At 40.5% G+C, this 18,183-nt stretch overlaps 1 protein-coding gene across 2 annotated transcripts in view; it reads left to right on the top strand.

Moving 5' to 3' along the window:
- The window catches only part of sppl3 (signal peptide peptidase 3), a 28,537-nt gene extending 10,931 nt beyond the window's left edge, over positions 1–17,606 (top strand). The window contains exons 2-11 of one of the 2 annotated variants that reach the window (XM_061060807.1): positions 4,979–5,056; positions 8,530–8,606; positions 8,717–8,836; positions 9,063–9,141; positions 10,919–11,031; positions 12,074–12,180; positions 13,068–13,231; positions 13,412–13,596; positions 13,818–13,927; positions 14,558–17,606. In XM_061060807.1, the coding sequence (XP_060916790.1) occupies positions 4,979–5,056; positions 8,530–8,606; positions 8,717–8,836; positions 9,063–9,141; positions 10,919–11,031; positions 12,074–12,180; positions 13,068–13,231; positions 13,412–13,596; positions 13,818–13,927; positions 14,558–14,629 (1,105 nt within the window). In that variant the 3' untranslated portion in view covers positions 14,630–17,606. Of the gene's footprint in view, positions 1–4,978; positions 5,057–8,529; positions 8,622–8,716; positions 8,837–9,062; positions 9,142–10,918; positions 11,032–12,073; positions 12,181–13,067; positions 13,232–13,411; positions 13,597–13,817; positions 13,928–14,557 lie in introns of both variants that reach the window. The other variant, XM_061060806.1, reaches the window with a different exon arrangement.
- Positions 17,607–18,183: the final 577 nt, after the last annotated feature.

Raw genomic sequence — 18,183 nt, 5'->3', positions numbered from 1 at the left:
TTCAAAATCTTAATTAAAACCAAGACAGATCAAAACCAGGTCTTTCTTAGCTGAGCTTCAATCTCTTAAAAGTTTATCTACTCAGGACTCCATTGTTGTTGTAGTCCACTTCCTCTACATGGCTATTGACTCGAACCTTTCAGAGAAGTTTTCAGAGAAACATCCTTGTCCCAGTTTACAAAGCGACTGAAATGTTGTTGATTTGATAAGTTGAATTAAATAATTGGCATGTAAACAGGGCCTTACTTGCCCTGTGTGAATATAATAGACCCCCCCCCCCCCCCCCCGCCCATTGTTATCCCCTTCCCAGGAACATCACTTTGATTCAGAAAAAAATTCAAAATGTTATTCTTGAAATAAACAAAATGAACCGATCTGATGCAAAAGTCATTGATTCAAAACCGTTTATGATTCATTGAGTTCTTCTCACACTTCATACACCATTACCTGAGCAACACTGCCTTGTTTGTCTTTCCTGCAGGGATTTGCCAATGCTTTGGTTTAAAAATGGTATCAGCTGGTATTGGCCCTGTTGAGAGACATCTGAACATCGCGCAAATAATGCGGCATGAACCGATGTTTATTTGTTTGTTTTATTTGTTAAGGAAATGTAATGCTGGCATCTAGTACACCTAACTACTGATTCAGAGATTCAAGAGTTTTTTTAATTGGGTAGATGAAGTAATCTGTTGAACCATCTCTGACTTGTTTCATTGTCAAACATGAGAGAAAATGGTGGCATTGTGGGAGTGATAAAACAAACATAGGTATATCTTAGGTAGAGTTGGCAATCACCTTAGTTGTTATTTCAAACACCGGTATCAGCCCTGATTTCACAATCGGTGCTACTTCTCTGTACTCATCTGACTTGTCTGCAGATGTCAGCATTGATTGGTAGATATGGCTGAAGACTCTTCAGTCTGCATCGAGTTCCAGCCAACTCCAGCAGTCTCCCCGGTGTGGCGGGAACTTTCTCTCTCTTCTGTTTTTTACATTCTTCCACTCAACCTAAACAAACCAAACATTTAACCATACTAGTTTATGAGAGAAAACCTGCACTACAATCTGTGTGTGAGTCTACAATCTTGCTGTAGTAAGCGAGCTCGCGGGAGGGACAGTTGAAAGGCAGCCGCCTACAACTTCACTTCTATGACACGCGCGTTTATGAAACGGTGATGCTGTAGATGTAATATTCAAGATGATCTCACGAGAATCACTGACAAATCACTGGTAACACAAGAAAATGATAAATCCTGTGTCCACTGTTATTTTTTTTTTTAATTAAGGGCAGTATTTTAACAGACCTGAGCTGGCCAGTAGGACATGCAATCAGCTGGTCTGGAGTCTTTTAATTGTGTGTCCAGGCCATTTATAATGTCAAACCCTGCTTTGCATTGTGGGATTATTAGGCTTGCAAACTACTGAGACATGCCATGGAAACTGATTCTTTAGATTCCATTCTTGAGGTTTTTCTGGTAATGTATAATGGTCAGTGTAGTGCACTAGATGGCAAAATAGAGTCGTAGCAGTGACACAGTATCAGACAGTGTTATTGTCTTCCTTTGGTTGAATTGGATTATCTGGCTTTAATGATGCTGGTAGCTGATGGATGTTCGTAGATGTTTTGGTGCCTTTTAAGACACTGATGACACTTGGTGGAGCTATAATGCAGACTAAGTACCATTTTCAATGCCTCTTCATGGATGGAGCAGTGACAAATATGAACCTTCTTGCAGTCGCTGTTAATGTTTTCATTTGTAACAGCGTCTGTGTCGCTGAGAGTTTGACAGCAGACAGACAGGTCAGGATTCGGGTCAAATGTGAACCACCAAACTAAAAGCCGACTCGCCACAATGCCAGCCTTGTCTTCGTTCTAGAAAAGGGAAAACCGGCATTATTAGGTTGCATGTTACGGCTAAACTGTGTCAAGGCCAAAACTCATTCATATCGGAGCCAGCATCAGTCTTCATGCATCTGGATGTCTTTATGCAGATGTTTTAGGACACCTGTGCCTTATAATCATAGATCTTTGTTTCATTAGAGGCCAGACAATATATTTGTTTAATGGATTACAAAGAAGCTCGATAAGGAGTTTATCCATTTTGATCTGCAGTCTGAAGTTAACAGCACTCTGAGCTGAAGATGTGCATTATGATAACCCTCATTACCTCCCCTTTATTGTGTCCAGTCAGGATGTAGGTCAAGATGCATTAAGAGTGGAACAGTGAAAATTCAATTATCCCTTTGTGCCATGTTACTCTAGTGAATTTATATTTAAAGATATCTGCATCTATCCCTTCATGCTAATGTGTCATAAAGAAAAGACGGTACCAGTTATGCTTCAGAACAGTTTTCATTACATATTTAGCCTTCAATGTGCTTTAATAAACACCTATTACAATGTCGTAGTGTTTGATAGAGAATATTTAAAGTATTTTATGATGTCTGGGAATAAGATGTAAAACTTAAAAAGCTTAAGAAAGACTAGGAAAAGTTTAACCAATGAACTAAAAGAAAAAAAGTGTTATCCACGTGTTCTGCTCAAATTATACGTTTTCTAAAGTTTTTTTTAACCTATAACTACTTGCTTCTTATTTCCTGAACTACAGGTGAGTCATAGGCTCTTAAATAACATCATCAGGTCTGATCAAAATGTTAAAGACCTTTCCAGTGTTGTTAGCCGAGACCTCTGTCCTCTGCTGACAGTTTCCAATGCGCCTTGAACTGAATGGATCACATTTGCGTTATTGAATTTTCAAAAATCGATCGCCTGCTTTTCCCCCCCTGTTCTTTTTTTTTTTTTTTTTAAATGCAACACAATTTGCAATTCTTATTTTACTATCGAATTGTTTGACTTTCATTTCTTGGCTGCTTTTGTTGTGTTTAATTATGAGGCCCACTGATCCCCGGGGAGCAGAATACATTCAGCTCCGTGATAACGGCAGCATTTTCTTCTTGCTCCTTGCAAGCAGGCTCCGTGTGTTGTGTGGTGATTGGAAAATGTGTTAACTTCATGTAGGATGTTGTTTGTGTTTTTGCTTTCTTTATGCCACTGGAAATAAAAAAAATGTTTTTATCTGAAACTTTAGACTACAGTGATATTAGTATCAAAAGTTAAAGTTACCTTTATACGGCAGATTCCCCTTAGATCTGTTCATTATCAATGAGTGCTATATGCATCTTATAGTTCTTAATCCTAGCCTGACATTACAGGGGAATGCTTGTTTTTTCACAAATGTGTGGTTTATATACAGATAGGTTGTGAAACATTGCAAGAATATATAAAAGTGAGATAGAAATATTTCCTTTGCGATTAAAGATGATGGGAGCCTGTAACGCAGTGTGCAAATCCCTTTTTTTAATTCTTGCCTTCAGTTAAAATTTTATGATCCAGGACCTGTGAACGTTTTCTTTGAATGTGCGCACCCTACACCTTGTTTTGTTCAGTGAAAACTGTGCAGCCATCAGGGCTGGAATTTTTTTTTTTTTTACTACCTTCCACTGTGGCTGGTAAATTCAAAAATCTACCAGCCACTTTATTTTACCCAGCAGCATGATGTAATGGTGTATAACAATATAATCAAGGCTTATAGTCTAGAGGCTATTTTATGAAGGGAAATGTTTCAACTATTAAAATAAATACTGACATGCTCTTTGCCTCAAACAGTTTAAATAGTATTTCTGTGATTTTAGTTTATTACTTTGAGGCTGGTAAGAGTCTCAATTACAGCTTTGTCCTCAAAGGCTGATTAAGCTGCAGCTGGACCTCAACTGAGAGGCAAGATAATCAATTGACTGTTTTAAAAGTACATGAGCGTTTTAGAAGAAGAGTGATCACGATCATAAAAGTTTCTGCTGGAAACGGTCGGCTCCGAGCGCGCATCATCACATGTTCTAGTTTTCAGCAGGGCAGTGTGTGAAAGGGGCTAAAAGCAACTATTTGAAAATAGTAATATGTTCACTTATCTGCGTTGTTCGGCATATTTTTTCTCGATACTTTAAGTGTTGGTAATTACTCAGTACAGTGATATTAATAAGCTGTATACTTCACTGTGTTTAAAGACCACATGGTTGTTCTTGTATTTGTATGGCATTGGCTTCTGCAAACGCTGCTGATGTTGTACACGCATGTTCATGTTGACATAGAAGTGAATTGCCTAGATGTGCCCTATCATAATCCAATCCATGTATCTGAGTTGTTTTCAGAAACATATCCAGCGTTAGTATGAGATAAAAACATCTCTTTTCTGATGTTGACCCCATAATAACTCGTTCATTTTAGCGCTGTATATTCTGATAAGACTTATTGCTGGTGTTCCTAAGCAGACATGTAGATGCTGTTTTAGAAATAAGAGATGTAACCTCCTCATTCCGCTTTGAAATGCACCATGCAGAGTGAGATCGCTGAGGGCCGGGTTTTTTTTCTCTTTTTAAAACGGTTCAGAGAAGCTTATCCAACATTAAATTACACGTTGAAATTTAACTGATCAGCTGGATAACAGGAAGTCTTAGGAAGCACATCAGGTCGGGATTGAATTCACACAACAAATGTGTTTCATCTTAGCTTGTCATGAATCAGCGGTGTGGTCTAAAATAAGTCTTTTGGCGGTAAAATATGTCAGATCAAAGTTAGCCGACTGGAACACCTTAAGATGTTCAGAGCTGAAAAATGAGGAAACATCTGTTCAGTAAGCAGTTCAAGTCCTCTTAGAATTATTGAAGTATTCAAGGGGGGATTTAGTGTCTTGCTTCTTGATGTTTAAAGTCGTATAAGGAAACAGTAAACCAGTTCAAGCTAATGAGTGTGATGTCAGTATGAAGATAGTTGTTATGGAAACTGTTTTCGGTCTAACAGCAGAAACACTGTGCTTTGTCTAAAATGTTACGGTGAATACGAAAATAGTTTTTTTTTTAACTGGATTAATTACAGAGTCTCCCTCTCTCTCTCTCTCTCCCTCTCTCCCTCTCTCGATTACAGGGCGTACTCCCTAGTTGACTCCAGCCAGGTGTCCACCTTCCTCATCTCCATCCTCCTCATTGTCTACGGCAGCTTCAGGTGAGTACTGAAAGATGTGGTTGTGTTTTATAAAGATATAGAGTGTCAGATATGGTTTAAGATTATACCTTTTAATAGTTGTTTTAACGATGTGTGAAATGACAATATTGAGTATGTCACTCATTTTGCGAGAGATTCCACACACATTCACTGCGTATCATCAAGCCAAGTAGGACAGCAACTAATGCACATGCACAAAGAGAACACATGCAAGTGTCCAAGCATCGCAACAAGCTAAGCTAGTGTAGCTGCCTGAATGGCTGAAGGTAAAAATGAGTAAACGGCGCCAGAAGAAGATTCACAAAAACCACCAATGTCTTAATCAACATTGCTAGATTTAGATGCTAGATGTAGATCCTCCTCAGTCTCATGGAGGTGGTTTGGCTTCTTAAAGACGCATGTTACCTAAAAGACTTTGTCGGGAGGCGGTTGCCGTTAAAGACAGCCATCAGACAGCTCAACAACTAATGTCTTTCATCATCAGCAAATTAATTAATGAATGAATTAACCACAGAATATGAAAGAAAGGGGAGTGAGAATCTCAGGTACCTGCGAAATATTAAAAAAAAAACCTCTGCAAACTTTGGCAGAGTCATTCAGCAAGAAAGGCAACAGTTGTGAAGAAATGACAAACACATTCACAATTAACATTGCAAAGATGAGGTGTCAATTCAAGTGGTCGGGAGAAATGGTTTCATACAACTTTTTACTACTCTGGACCCAAGTTGCACCCTGCCAAGCCTAGTTTAAAATGCTTTAATATTTATCAGCAAAATCCCTCAAAATATCAAGATATTTGTTTGTGTTCGTACGTATGGGCTTATTGGTCGTTTTGTGATGTAATGACCCATTTTATGATTTCCATCTTGTACAAAACTTATTTGGATAAATGTGATGAAAACACTTGTTGCAGCAGTTTTAGGCTCTTTCACTGTCCAAGTGGGCCGAGGGAGCAGATGGTGTAATGTGATTTTGTTGCATTTTGTGCATCAGAAGAATCTCCAGCTAATGATGTTTGGATGGTCTTAGTTGCATTAGGATATTGACCAAAACAAACGTGTTTTAGAGGACTCCTATGATCCAGTAAATGGAATCATAGAGTTTGAGTCTGTGGCTGAAAAGACAGGCTGTTATGTTTTACCCATCAATCACTTATTGGATTAAGATGCAGAAGCAATCAGGGGTCTCTATGATACATTTTTTCTGTATGAAGATGTGGGCAACCAGTTTTAAGATTTTTTGAATTATTATTAGAGTTGTTGAGATAAACAATACTAGTGACAGTAAATTCCTCTGATACAGCCCTAAGTCTAGACAAGCACCCTGGTCCATGCTGTGATCCAATGACATCATATCTTCCCAAATAACATTTTTCTCTTCATTCAGAAACAGTAGACTAAATGATATTTATGGTTTTCTCAAGTACCTACCTTATCTAAGCAGTCTCATAGCATCCATACAGCTTTAAATGCAACGGATAGCTAAGACAGGCCATGCCCGTTAACCATGATATACAGTACGAGGCATGTAGCTCATAGACCTTTAACACCATCCTCATTGGGTCCAGACTCAGTGGTTTAACTGAACTATGGTTTGTTTTGTTTCTTCATTTTTGGAATGCTTCAGTCTTAGGACCAATTACGCAAAGTTGAAGCCGACTGTCAGAACGAAACAGGAAAAGAAATGTCTAAACAGCAAGAACCAAACATGGTTAGAGACAGAGACCAAATATAGAATCGGGATTAGGTTCAAAGACTTGACAAGAGACGGTTTAATGTTCAATTCAGTCACAAAAATGAAAAAATGTCTATTAGTTTAAAGTGGATGAGGAAGAGACGATTCACTGATATCAAACCAGTGCCCATCTACAAACCATTCAATTACAGGTAAAGGGAGAGGCAGCTAACATTTGTATATAACATATTTACATAACTACACAAAGTAGGTTTTTCATGTTTATTAGATAGGGTACTCGAATGTGACAGCAGACTGAATCAGATGTATACAGTAGGGATGGAACTAGCAGCTAATTTATAAAACTGGTTAAATAAAAAGTTAAATCCTAAAAGTTGTGCAGAATGTATTAAACAAAGGAAAACTCAGGATCACAGCGTCAGCAGGATCATACATGTGCTTATGCATTGCTTTAGTTCAGTGATCATATCCCAGTATAACCTGACACAGCAGTTAATCTCCATTTACTAGGTGGTGTAGAGCAGTATGACAGAGTAGCTATTAATTGGAGCTACGGCCCCGGCTAGCAGCAGCATTATAGTTTAGACATAGCATTCGACAGGCATAGCGAGCCAGGATTGATACAAATATTCATCATTAGTTTAACAGATTTAAATCAGGCACCCTCGCCAGTGGGTGCCTGATTTAAATCCTCGCCAGTGGGTGCCTGGTTTATTAGTTTAACCCACTAACCCACCACATCCCTAGTACACAGGGAAACTTAACACAACGTATGTTCAGAATTTAAGGGTTAAATTATAATATACAAGAAGGGCAATCATGCTGCTGGGGCCGAAACCACTTCCACGAGGAGGAAGTTGCTGCAAATTCAGAAACGATGCATAAAACACCTAAAAAAAAAAAAAAAAAAAAGGAAACGCACTGCAACTCAATGAACATTCTGCAATAAGCCAAACAACTGCAAAAAAAACAAAACGCTGCGTAATAGATTCTCCGCGATGCATCACTATGTCACTTTCTCAAGCATGTATTTGCAGGGCGTTTGCTATCAACACAGCTGTTTCAACTTTTGGAAAGCATGTTCTTTCACTTACAGCAGGTTTCAGTGGTTGCGTTTGTTTTTGGCTCTTGCATTTCTTTTTGTTTTTATTTGCAACATTTGCAGCCTTTTCCCCCTGAAAGAAATCAGTTGGGGGGGGGGCGGGGGGGGATGCAGCATGATTGTCCTGACGGCCCCCTTAGATCCCTGAAACATCATTCAAGTTTTTTTTGATCATTGTCAGCCCCCTCTTCTTCTCCAGTGGTTTTAGAGCCCCCAACGGGTGAAGAAGTGCCCCAAACTGTTTTAATATCAATTTGACAAACCCCCAATATTAACACAGAAGTCCTGGAAGGAGAAATCTTTTCTGGGAATGTTGTTCAAATGTTTACAACATTTAGATGCAAACGTGATCACAGTGATGTTTCTATTCTTTGCATTCTAAACAAGTTGTTTCCAGTCATGTGTTTTTTAGCAGCAGACATTTTGACTTGTAATTTCAGGGAAAAGCACAATAATGATGGCCTTTATTCAGGTTTCCTAGTAAGTAATAGCGTTGTGATCATGCAGAGATATTTTATACATAAAAACACCACTTATCAGGAGGAGTCATGGTCTATAATTCATCTGATGTAGAGTGAGGCTGGTGCTCTATCCTTCTCCTCGTAGCAACAGTTTGCAGGCTCTTTAGGTTTTGTTACTGATTTCTGAATTTCTTCTCTCTCTCTTCCTCCTGCAGGTCATTGAACATGGACTGTGAGAACCAGGAGAAGGATAAAGACGGGAACCCGACAGCAACAGGGGCTTTTAATAACAGTAACACAAACAACAGTTAGTGTTGTATCCATACCTTAAAATGCGGAAAAAAGATTCCACTTATTTTGTGTTTATATACATCTCACTTTGTGGTTTGTCTCATTCTGCAGGTATTCAGACTATAGACTCCACACAGGCCCTGTTCCTGCCCATAGGAGCCTCCGTGTCTCTGCTAGTCATGTTCTTCTTCTTTGACTCTGTACAAGTGGTCTTCACAATCTGCACTGCAGGTAGGTGAACACAACAACCCTTCAGTTGTACAGTAAGGTGTTATCATTTCTGGTCAGTAGTTACACACACACACACAAGGGAATGCCTCCTATCTGCTTTAATTACAGAAGCTGCCCCCCATTAAGCTGACAGGATAAGCTGGGACATTATGTCTAGGTGTTTCAGGACTTCTCTTTCAGGAGTTCTAAATTCTCTGTGTGTGTTTTTTTTTCTCTTTCTCCTCAGTTCTTGCAACAATTGCATTTGCATTCCTGTTGTTGCCAATGTGCCAGTATTTGACCAGACCCTGCTCCCCACAGAACAAGTAAGGAAACCACGTGGATTCTTTGTGTCTTTAAATAGTGCGAGTTGTTGCTCAAGCTGCTTCTTATGCCGTTTACAAATATCTATAAAGCTCTGTGACTCAGCATATTTTCATGAATCCACTTCTCCTAGAGTTAAAATGGAATATGTCTGCCAGGCTTGAAACGACTCAGAGTAAAAGCAAAAGATTTTCTGTTTTCTGGATAAACTCAGTTTTGGTTTTTTTTTACTTTTTTTTTTTTTTTTTTTACTCTTCAATTTTAATAGCAACTAGGCTCCTGTTTCAGTATTAAAGAACACAAGATCACCAACAACATAACCCACCTACTCAATAACCAATATAAAGCCCTCCTCTGTAGAACGGCGGCATGATTAATCATAAAAGAAAAATCACGATCTTGACTCACATACATGCAATTTGCCCGTTTCTGCCTGACAGCGATTAACTTGCTCCCGTTTCCCTCTGCATTCAGATCAAGCTGCACTCTCAGTGTTTACCACACATAGAGGGTACTCGTGCGGGCTGCCCAGATATATTTACGGCTGCCCAAGTAGCCCATATTTCCTACTTTTTTTTTTATTCATAAATTGCCGGCTGCCAGAGAGAGAGAGAGAGAGCGTGCGGGCGAGTGAGGTCGGCTGTCCTTAAGTCCCTCCAGTTAAAGCATCGATGGAGGTGCAGCGCTCTTGTACATGTCATAACTGAAGCTTCTCATGCCTCGGTTTCAACATTTTCTGCAGCTTGCTTGCTGCCGATATGATTCAGCTCTCTCTTGGTTTCGCCGTGTCTTGATAACAAGCCTTCACACGAGGCTCACCTCGTCGTGATAATGGAGAGGCAAGAGAAACTTTTTGAACGGGAGTTATGTTGTGTTGCACGGAGCCCCCCGAAGGCTCAGCAAAGACAAATTAAAAAGCGGTTTGCAAATTTGTTACCACGCTTTACAAGTCAGTAGTACAGATTAGCAAACTGTTGACACGGTTTCAGAAATTGTTTGCAAAATCTGTGGACTTATTTCCATGCAGCGCAGTATATCGTCTCTCTCTCTTTATCTCCCTCTCGTGCGTGCGTTCCTTGCATGCGCAGGCAGATACGAGTGAGTCTGTTTTCTGTCCTGACGCCTCTTAAAAAAAAAAAGACAAAAACAGGAACCCTGTAAAATAGTAAAAAAAGAAAGATAAGATTAGACCCTGAACCCTGAATGACTATTGTCCCAGAAATGAATCAAATTCTGGATTATGCCTAATTTTGCCGTCACCTGCGTTAACAAAACAAAATAATGTCATACTAAGTTACATGTCAGCTAAACATACAGTAGGTGACTTGTTTAAAGCTTCAAAAATTCCTGTGGTTAGTTCTTTATCTTCACAGCTAAAGTTGCTTATGCTTTATTTTGCGTATTTATTTACGCATCTACAATCCCCTTTTCACATTCCAAATAGGATTTTAAACAGCCTGTTAAAGTGTAATCACTATAAAGTGTCTAAGCTGGCCAGATCTCATTGTATTCAGCCCAGACAACTTTTGGTTTTCTTGGGTTATATTCAAGGTCACTGCTTCTTTAGTCCTGTCGGAGGTGGAAAAGCATGTAAAGAGACCAAAAGAAGCTCAAGAAGGGAATAATTTGTCATGTTTCCACTGAAAATCAATCTCTTCCCTACAGATTGATGCTAACTCACCCCATAGCCAATGCTGCATTCATGCCCCTCATGTATGGCATGATCTTCTACTGCGTGATTCAGGATTAACGGTGTGGTTTGTTATTGGCTTTTTGCAGGATTTCTTTCGGCTGCTGTGGGCGTTTCACTCTGGCTGAGCTCCTGTCCTTCTCCCTCTCCGTCATGTTAGTGCTCATCTGGGTACTGACTGGACACTGGCTTCTCATGGACGGTAAGAGGAAGATGATGAAGACGACCTGTAATGACTCTGGTGTCACTGTGTTTGCGACAAAGTTTTCCAGATTTTTCCAGAATGACCAGTTAATAGTTCAGCGGAAGTTCGTGTACCGTGAGGGTCTAGGAGGATGTGTTTTGTTTTTCTTGTTCACAATGACGATTACACAGGTACAGCAGGTTCGAAACATCAGCACTTTATGCCCTCTCAGGTATTAGAGGAAGACTGAACCTGGTTTGTAGCGCTGTTAGCATAGTGGTTAACGTGGATGCTCCCAATCTTCACTAAAGTCAGGAAATAAAATGCGTTTTCATCACCTCCTGGGGAAGAAGAGACTTGACATGACTCACACAATCTGACGCATTTAGCAACATTATTTTCATCCTTTTAATGCGCTTGTGTGCTTCATGCAAATGTAGGGAAAAATTAGTCAACGGCAGTATAAACACAACTTGATTTTAAGCTAACTGATCTATTGTGTTTTAGAAAATCTCTGAAAATGCAGAGACGAGTGTGTGGGTGCGTGCGCCCTTCTTTTATTTGACCCAGTTGACTTCAATCATTGAAAGATTTCACCAGAGGCCTTTTTCTCAGTTTGGTTGAACAAAGCAGCGCCGTGACAAATAGCAACATCTCATCATCAAAAATACAAACCACCTGCACAGATAAAACTGTTTGAAATAGAAAACAATTCCAAGAATAAAACGCCTGCCTGACATCTTATTGTGCACAGTTTACACTCTACTTTAAACATCTGGATGCAGCTGTTGTATTGAACATGAAGTTGTATTAACACTTCCAACGCATTAGGGATAGCATCTTGTGTCGTGCTGGTTTTCCTCTCGTGCACACTGAATTAGGATGTAAGCGAAGAGATTTCATCAGAAAAGTTTGGATAATTAATTAGGCCTTGTTGCACATTAATTAATGTTTCTTAATTAATCAGTTCAGACGCTTCTATTTCAGCTCATTTCTGCTGAAAGTTGGGAGATGTGTCGTTAAGTGTCGATGTTTCTTTTCTTTTTTGCCCTGCCTGCAGCTTTAGCCATGGGCTTGTGTGTCGCCATGATAGCCTTCGTGCGGCTTCCCAGTTTGAAGGTGTCCTGCCTGCTGCTGTCCGGACTGCTCATTTATGACGTGTTCTGGGTAAGATTCACTCCCATCCAAAAAAAAAAAAAAAAAACAATCTGCAAATGTTGTTCAGCAAAATGTTCCTGCTATGTATACACAATTTCATAATTCATTTCCAGCAGGATTATTACCTACGAAGGAAGCGTAGCATGTTATGTTCTCCAGCAACAAGTCTGTCTTGTTAGCATTAGTGCTGAGAGCTACCTACAAAAATGAAACCTTCATAAACAAAAATGAACCAGATAAATCAAGGCGAGCACGCTGGGAAGGACAGCCAGTGACTCCCTGGGCCAAACACGGATGAACATCACAATTTCCCCCGAGAAATTAAAGAAGTCTAGATGTTGTTCCTGGAGTCTGGTAGATTCAGATGTGGTCTGTAAGACATGTCTGGCCTTGTCGCTGTTCTGGATCAGCGCCTGCTCTGAGCACATAACACAAAGTGTCCCCCAAAGTCCAAAGAACCAATATCCCATGACTGATGATTTTAATATGAGGGCATGTTTCACTTATTTAGTTAGTGGTAAATACCTACTTAATCAATTGAACTGCAGGGTGTCTTTTCCTTCATTTAATTATGTATATGAAAAATGGCTTACAACAGAAACTGTCTTGGTTCGGGGATTTGTGGTAAAGTATAGTATATAGTGCTGTACCCCACTGACATTGCAAATTAATGTTCACAATCATTGTATGGATGAAAATGAGATTAATTGTTATTAAATAAAGTCGTTCATAAGTTTGCCTGCTTGAGAAGTTATTGTTTTTTTTATTGTGATTTAAGCAGCAGAACGTCAGGAGATATTTAAACTAGAACTGAAACAGTAACTAGGAAATACATTGATCTGCAACTTCTCAAAAGCAGTGAATAATCTTTCGGGTCATGATTTGATCCCCTGCAGGTGTTCTTCTCAGCCTACATCTTCAACAGTAATGTGATGGTCAAAGTCGCCACCCAACCTGCTGAAAATCCCATAGACGTCCTGTCCAGGAAGCTTCACCTGGGGCCGGGGATGGGCCGTGACGTCCCCCGCCTCTCCTTACCTGGAAAATTGGTCTTCCCTAGGTGAGACTGATTTTAAACATGCGGATACCTCAGTGTGCTTTTTTTTTTTTTCTTTTTGAAAAGTGGCTGTAAGACGGACAGTTTTGGTCTGCAGACATTGAAGCTTTGAATCTGCTGGTGCAGAAAGGTTTCAGGTTTTCCCACATTAACGCATTTCCAATTATTTCCCCTTCCCTGCAGCTCCACAGGAAGTCACTTCTCCATGCTGGGAATAGGAGACATCGTGATGCCGGGGCTACTGTTATGCTTCGTCCTGCGTTATGACAACTACAAAAAGCAAGCCAATGGGGAAGTCCCAGGACCCGTGTCCGGACGCATGCAGCGAGTCTCCTATTTCCACTGCACTCTCATCGGATACTTTGTGGGTAAGCGATCGATCGATCAATGGACAGTCGTATGGAAAAGGAGAAGGGTTTGTTTCTGTGTTATGTATGTTTCAGATGTTCTTTGAAGGCTGTTGGGTGGTTCAGTTAAATCTTTCAGAAATGTGTGTGTGTGTGTGTATCTCAGGGGTCAAAGTGTTTCAGGGTGTCTGAGAATCCTTATTAGATAAAAAAGAAAAAAAAAAAAAATTCTGTGTCATTAGGTCTGCTTACTGCCACTGTGGCCTCCAGGATCCATCGCGCTGCTCAGCCCGCTCTGCTCTACCTGGTGCCCTTCACCCTGCTGCCTCTGCTCACTATGGCCTACCTGAAGGTATGCTGCAGGGGCCAACACTCACAAGCTGCAGATAAAAGTACAACCATGGTGTTTTGGCAAAAGTCAGCTATTTTCTTGCATTTTGAAATTGTAATGAGAAATGTAACGCTTGTAAAGAAGGACTCACAGCGGACTTCTTTGCTGTTCTTTGAAGGGAAAGGCGATATATACTGCATCTCAGTGACACTAACTTGGTCTTCAGTCTTATTCAAAAATGCAGCGTGCCTATTGAAGTAACGTTATCAAAATGTTCTGTCTGTGACGGTAAGTTAGGCACTTTCTGAAAAACACACCACTGCCACAAATATTCTATGTACGGCAACAGAAAGTGACTCATATTAATACTGATTGCATAATTTAGCTCATTTTTAGGCGAGCCAGTTGACTCATAAGAGATTACATTTAGACAACCATTAATTAATGACCTAAGAGTTAATCATTATTCAGAGTTTAAAATTTTAACTTAGAAAAAGAGTTTCATCCACAGGTTAAAAAAAAAAAAAAAAAGGTAGATAGCTTGTTTTTTTTTTTTCACCCCTAAAAAGTGGAACTTGGCTAAAGCTGTATATAGAAAAGATTGACTCCACTCTCATGACTCGTGTCCAAACGGATGTCTGTGGTCCACAGGGGGATTTGCGGCGCATGTGGTCCGAGCCCTTCCACACCAAGACCAGCAGCTCTCGCTTCCTTGAGGTATGATGCACCCTGGGATACACAAGGAGCAGCGCGGGGAGGACTACAGATCCTTTACCTTAATTTGAGGGAAGGAGAGAGGGCGCACTCACAGTGAGGCCGTGTTGTCATCACTTGTTCATGCTTTCCGCCAATCTTCTGTGAAAAAAAAAATCCCTCAGAAGGACACCAGAGTGTGGATCACAACGCCCCAAAACACGACTCATGTTTGGTCTCTACATCCTCCCCCCCCCCTTTTTCGTCTCTGTTTCCTCTTTTCTGTTTATTTCCTCTTCATTACAGCACATCCTGCCTTTGCTGTTTTTGTTCTGTCTCTCCTCCCTCTCTTTTTTCCGTTTTCCTCTCTTCTATAGTCCGTCTCATTCGCGACTTTCCTCCTTCGTCAGCGCTCTTATCCTCTTCCTTCTTTCTCCGCGTCTTTTTCATTTAGCTGCATCTCCGCTTGTCACCGACTCAGATGAACTTGAGGGCCAGGCCTCCCACCATTTTGTGGACTTAGGGTTGTGAGACGTGGCTGGGGGTTTATATATATTTTTTTAGCATTGTCATGGTCATTATTATCATTAATATTATTATTATGGAATGATTGAAAACAAAAGGAGAAGAGGTGGAGCGTTGCGGCGGCACAGGACAGTGCTCGGTAGCAGCGACAGGAAAAGAGAAGAGTCTTCCCCCTCATCTGTCTCTCCCCCCTTTACCCCCCCCCCCCTCCCCCCTGCTTTCTTCATCATCCCTCCACCACAGCTCCTCCCTAGCGCTCCCACCCTCCTCCTCTTCCTTTGCTCATCTGCTGTCCCCATCTCCGACCCTCACAGATAACTATGTATTTTATTTAGAAAAGTTTTATTCTTGGCATATACAGAAATGATGCATTATAAATTGTTAAGCCACCCCCTGCGTTTGAGGGGCTGCTTCTATTTGTATATATGTGTATTTGCGGTATCTTGAGTTTATATTTGTGTTCGGGAGCATGATGAACAGGGTGGGAGACTAACGTCAGCCAACAGCTGAATTCTGGTGAAGTTTGGGCTGTTTCAAATTGACTGGCGAGCAAACATCATTACGAGATTTCTTTTCTAAGGTTTGTTAACTTTGTGTAATTGAAAAGTCGATGATGGATTTTTTTATTTTTTTTTTGTGGGCGGAAAAAAACCCCATCTGCATCGGTGGCTGATGGAAGAAAAAGTTAGTTTCCTGTCCTCGTGATACATTGTGTGAATGTGTGTACATGTGTGTGTGGGAGAGCCGATGAGTGAACGGTTTGTTTTACTTGCTTTTAATTTGAAATGAATATGGTAAAAACAGTAGCAATAGTCAGGTTTCCCTTGAGCTGGATATGTTTTCTGTCTAAATTTACAACAACATGAAAAAACAGACAGGAGTCACTTATCAGTTTTCTACAGACAAGTGGAGATGTAAACAGTTTTTTTGTTTTTGTTTCCAAATAAATGAATGTTTATGAATTGATTTTAAGGTATTCCATGTTACTTCACATCCTGAATTCACATCAAACATGTTGCATTTAGGAACTGAGCTTCTCTCGCACCAATCCTCAATTTAAAAGTATTTTCAGCCTTGAAACACTGCAAACATCTTACTTCAGCTTTAACAAGTGATGCCAGGCATTAAGATACCTGTTGTTGTTGTTGTTGTTGTTGTTGTTTTGTTTCTTTGACAAAGTCAGCCGAGCAGCACAAAAGCACATCTCATCTGATCTTTGTAAATGTCAGCGTTTCACCTCAGCTGATGGAGACCTGACTATTGTGTGAAAGTTTGGACTCGAAGCCTGAAGATGGACATGTGATGTGGTTAGATTCATGTTACTGAAAAGGTTTTCACTGGTTGGACGGTTGGGGGTGTGTTAGTGTGTGTGCGTGCGTGCGTGCGTGTGTGTGCGTGTGTGTGTGTGTGTGTGTGTCAGTGTGTGTGCTTGCTTGATGAAACATCATAAAGTCTGTTTGGACCTAAGGGAGAGGAGCGAATCAGTTACGCCCTTCAGGAATGGAAATCAGAAAATGAAAGCTTACCTATAGGATGTTCTTGCTGTCACCATTTGGTCCCTGACAGTCTGTTTTGTTTTTTTCTTGTCCTTCCACTTTTTCATGGTGCTCGTCAGTTAATATCTTATGTATACTGGAAAAATGTGTGGATGAGTCAGAGAGACGTACTGACGACGAAGTTCGCTGGCTTTTTTGTTTTTTGTTTCTTTTCTTCCTTTTTTTTCTTTTTTTACTTTTTTTATGCTATCTGGCCGTGCATGTTAAGTGTACAGTGTATCATTTCTCAGACTGAATCAACAGGGCTACTGCAGGTTTTGAATCCCTGCGGGCCGACACTAAGGCACTGGACCTAAGAGCTCCCCTTACACGACGCAGCATCAGTGGGCGGGACAAAGGCTGCAGGTCAGAGAGACTGCGATTGGTCAGCTCTGACTGACATTAGGACCTGGAAGCTTCCAGGCCGCTCAGTGCAGTCGTCTGAATTCAGACATCATGGAACCAGGACCCCCTCCCCCTACCCCCTCCTCATCTCCTCATGGACATGACAAAAAAATATATAGATTTATATACATATATATACATATATGTGTGTATATATACATACATAGTAAATCATTGATGACGATCATGGTGATAACAGAAATGTTTCTTTTTTATAGAAATGGATTTCTTTTTACCCCCGTTGTTTCTTTCGTGCTTTAGGTTTTTTTTAGGTTTTTTTTTTTTTGTTTTTTTTGTCTTTCCACCTCTTCTCCCCTCCAGCAGAGGATTCCAGTTCTGTTGGTGCATCAATATTACAGCTGAATGGATTCTGTATAGAAAAATGGTGAATAAATAAATTAAGAACTGTGTAGTGAAACATGGATCCTGAAGCGCTTGATCTAAAAACACTTTGTCTCCTTTTAATCCCCTTCCTCTGCCCTCTCCCCTTCTTTACCTCCTCGTTCAGGATTCTGCTGTAAATAAACATGACTCTAACTGTACCGCCAGTGTGTCCTCTTCTTTGAGTCGCTTCTCCGCTAAATAACTGGAGGTTTTCAGAACGACCCAGGAACTGCTGAAGAAGGAAACTTCTTTAAGTGGTTGTTTAAGGTACATTTGGGTTATTTGAATCTGGGCCCAATCGTCACATAACTTTGGATGAAGATGAACAATAGATACAAGTACTGCTTACATTCCCTCAACAGTGACAGATACCATGTTATGTGCAAACATTTTGAGTGGCTGAATGAGGGGTGGGGGGGGGCATCAACTGAACGGACCCTAACTTCTGTGCTTGATCGAATAAATCTGTTCAAATAGGTCCACTTTAAAAATGTCAGATTCCCCTGTCAGCTCGTAGGCTTCTTCACTGGTACACCTTCATTTATAAAGCAATTACTGGACTACTCCCTTCATACTCCCTGCACCTACCTCACTTTCAAATCAAATCCATCATACAGTTTGCGCTCTCTGGACTTTCTATCTACGTCAGTCCCCAGAACTCGTACTGAGTTTGGGAAGAGGGCCTTCATGTACTCTGCTCCCTCCGCATGGAACAGTCTTTTAACATCACTATTA

The sequence above is a fragment of the Labrus mixtus genome, chromosome 17, assembly GCF_963584025.1.
Source record: "Labrus mixtus chromosome 17, fLabMix1.1, whole genome shotgun sequence".
NCBI lineage: Eukaryota > Metazoa > Chordata > Actinopteri > Labriformes > Labridae > Labrus > Labrus mixtus.
The sequence above is the reverse complement of the archived record's forward strand: the minus strand, read 5'-3'. Positions and strand labels throughout refer to the sequence as shown.